At 38.1% G+C, this 3,402-nt stretch overlaps 1 protein-coding gene across 1 annotated transcript; it reads left to right on the forward strand.

The window, feature by feature from the left end:
• Positions 1-2,443: 2,443 nt before the first annotated feature.
• On the forward strand, positions 2,444-3,379 carry LOC101626535 (olfactory receptor 14J1-like). Its single transcript, XM_004695693.1, has one exon. The coding sequence runs from the start codon at positions 2,444-2,446 to the stop codon at positions 3,377-3,379; it is 936 nt and encodes a 311-aa protein (XP_004695750.1).
• The last annotated feature ends 23 nt before the right edge of the window (positions 3,380-3,402 follow it).

Consider the following 3,402-nt stretch of genomic DNA (forward strand, 5'->3'; position numbering starts at 1 on the left):
ACAAAGTACACTGCTGAGGGGAGCAGCAGGTGGGTCAGGAGAGGTCTGCTGCACCCTGGTCACCTCCAGGGTGGGGTTTGAACTCATGCTGAAGTGGCTTTGCTTCTTGGTGCTGGGCTTTAACCCGCTGCGCCACCAGGGAGGGCCCTCAGTAACATTATTTTTAACAATAATGCTTAAGAGCATCAATATTCATCTAAAACTGTGATAGAGGCATCAATTTTTGAAAGTTTTTTTTTTGTGATACAACTGTGAATATTTTGGAGATTAATGAAATAAGAGAATTAATAGTGTAAATTTCTGGATTTACACAGACATTAAAATTTTCTTTGAGGAAGAAAGGTAACTATCGTTTTGTTCTAATATAATGTGTCATAAAGATATGAAGTAATACCTAAGAATCAACAAAAGAGGCACTTCAAGTCCCTTCACTTTTTTCCCTTTCTTTAAACTTGGTATCATGTAGAATTATGGCCTCATTATGTTATTGGTTAGATATTTATAATCCATAATATAACAAAGTTCTTTTTAGATAACCACATGCTCATACACAGGCCATTGAGGTACATATAATTTATACTTAAGTATATATTTTCCTTTTTGTATTTTTTAAAAAAAGATTTATTTATTTATGCTTACAGAACTGGGGCACAGGCCAGAGGTGTGGTTGGTGAGAGGATTTGACAAGGACAGAGCGGGGAGCAGAACAGACAGAAACACTGAAATACACTGCTGAGGTGGGCAGCAGGTGGGTCAGGAGAGGTCAGCCGCGCCCTGTGGGTCAGCTCTCTGGCCAGGGATTGAACTCGTGCTGCAGTGGCTTCAGAGAGCTTCACAATGCGGTGCTTTAACCCGCTGCGCCACCAGGGAGAGCCCCTTTTTTATGTTTAAACATAATCATAGTGTTCTTGTCAAGAGTACATATTGTTTATATATTTGCTAACTTAAACTAAGATACATCAGGGAGTGATCCTTCACTTTAGTTTCTCAGCATGATTATTTTCCAGAACAACTGAAATATCATCATGAAAATAATTAGTTTCAATTTTAGGATTCATCAGTACTTTTTGCTGTTGTAGTAATTCTACTCATATTTTTGCAGATGCATTTTATTTTTTAGTGTTTATACTTTTAATGAAGTACCATTGATTTGCATCCTTGTTCTTTTTTTGACAATGTAAGATTTTCCACCTTCGAGTGGTCACTGCAGCTTTCCCACCAGGTCACCCACATGTATTTACTGGTACTTAAGTTCTGCTGTATCTTGGCTATCGTAAATATGAACCATTAATAAATGGACATAATTTTTAAACTACTAATTATTCATGTGTATTATTAAAAATGTCATCTAGCTATCAAGTTATGTGATTTAAGATGCAGATTGCTTTAAGGATTTTCGTAAATAATTGACTTTTCTAAAAAGCACACACAAACATGATCATACTGTTACAGGTTTTAAGCTTTGTCTTTTTATTTTTATGAACTAAGCATCACATTCATTGTTTTTCATTAGTGTGAACTTTAGTGATGTAACATTAGTTCACAACACTGATTCTGGGGTCTATAGTCAGTCTCTTCAGAAGCATGTAACAGACGTCTTCATAATTAATAGTATTTTGTTTGAGCATCTTGACTAATGTGTTGGGATAAAAATTATATCTCATAGTAGCTTCACATTTTGTTTCAGAATCAGTAAATAATTTTCTCAGGTAATATGAAAGAAAGTAATTTCTTACAAAATACATTGGGAAAGTTCTGTTCTTTTCCATTTGGGAATAACATATCAGATCTATTTTTATTATATTATATGCTAAGGAAAATGCTTATTTATGTATCATAACGATTGGATTGGTGCTATCAGTTTGATGATTCATAATTTTAATTCTGAGAAAATAATTCTTTATCTAGAAGAGAAGCCTTTAGTCATTTTTCTTCTGATACATAAAACAGAAATATAAAGGTGTGATGATAAAACCACTGTAGTTGGAGCATTATTGGGACACACAGTGATGACAAGATAAGGAGGTAATGAAGACACTTCTAAGTGTGAGCTGTATATACAGTTCTAAATGAACTGTATGGAACCTGTAACATAAATAAGTCCTCATGTTCCCGATCTTCAAAATAAAATTGTATTATAAAATCTTATTAACTTCTTACATATATTTACATTTCATTTTCTTTGATTGAATGGAGAGTACTGACATTGATAATCCTCTTTACCCATGTTTCCATGACTGAGTGAAAGTCACTGAAAATTGCTCCACATGATTACTAGAATAGACAACTTCATATTTATGATGAAATAGTGATTTCTTCAATTGACTTCTTGCTTAACGACATGGAACTTAAGGTGAGTTAGGTGCTTAACTAAAAAAAAATTTCCAAATGTTTCCTTCCATCTTGTCCTACAGCAAACATCATACAAATGTTAAAAAGGACTATGGCTAATTCCACTATGAGTGGGTTTCTTCTGATGGGATTTTCTTCCAAGCCTGAGCTAGAACTCGTCCATGCCTCTCTGTTCTTAGTCTTATACCTGGTGGCATTGACTGGTAATCTCCTCATTATCATCGTGACTTCCATGGACAGTAGTCTGCACTCACCCATGTATTTCTTCCTGAAACATCTCTCCTTCCTGGACCTGTGCTACATTTCCGTGACGGTGCCAAGGTCCATTTACAACTCTTTCACGCACAGTGGCTACATTTCCCTCGGGGAGTGCATAGTGCAGTGCTTTGCTTTCACTCTCTTTGCTGCTACTGAGCTGTCCATGCTGACAGTGATGTCCTATGACCGCTACGTGGCCATCTGCCTTCCACTGCGCTACGAAATCATCATGGACATCAACAAATGTGTTCACAGTGTCCTGGGCGTCTGGGTCAGCGGGGTCATAACTGGAACTATGCACACAGCTGGCACTTTCTCCATGCACTTCTGTGGCTCCCGTGTCATTCACCAGTTCTTCTGTGACATCCCCCAGCTCCTGAAACTCTCTTGTTCCAATGAGTACATCAGCGAGGTCAGGGTCAGTGCCTTCCTGGCTGTTGTGGCCTTTTTTTCTGTCACCTTCATTGGACTGTCCTACATCCAGATATTTTCCACTGTGCTGAGGATGCCATCTGCTGAGGGCAGAGCGAAGGCCTTCTCCACTTGCCTTCCCCACCTCGCTGTGGTCATTTTATTTATTTCAACCAGCACCTTTGAGTTTCTCAAGCCCCCTTCCGACTCTCCCAGTGCACTGGACATTTTGCCTGCTATTACGTACACAGTTGTACCCCCAACATTCAACCCAATGATCTATAGTCTGAGAAACCAAGCCATAAAATCAGCTCTTCGAAAGGTTTTCCATAGGAGAAATGCTGGCTTCTTTTGTTGAGGCAGATCTGTTCATTCTGTTTG

This window comes from Condylura cristata, unplaced genomic scaffold (assembly GCF_000260355.1).
Source record: "Condylura cristata isolate star-nosed mole 26May11 unplaced genomic scaffold, ConCri1.0 scaffold00098, whole genome shotgun sequence".
NCBI lineage: Eukaryota > Metazoa > Chordata > Mammalia > Eulipotyphla > Talpidae > Condylura > Condylura cristata.

Coding starts and splice junctions, on each gene's coding strand:
- LOC101626535 (XM_004695693.1), top strand. CDS start 2,444: ATGGCTAATTCCACTATGAGTGGGTTTCTTCTGATGGGATTTTCTTCC.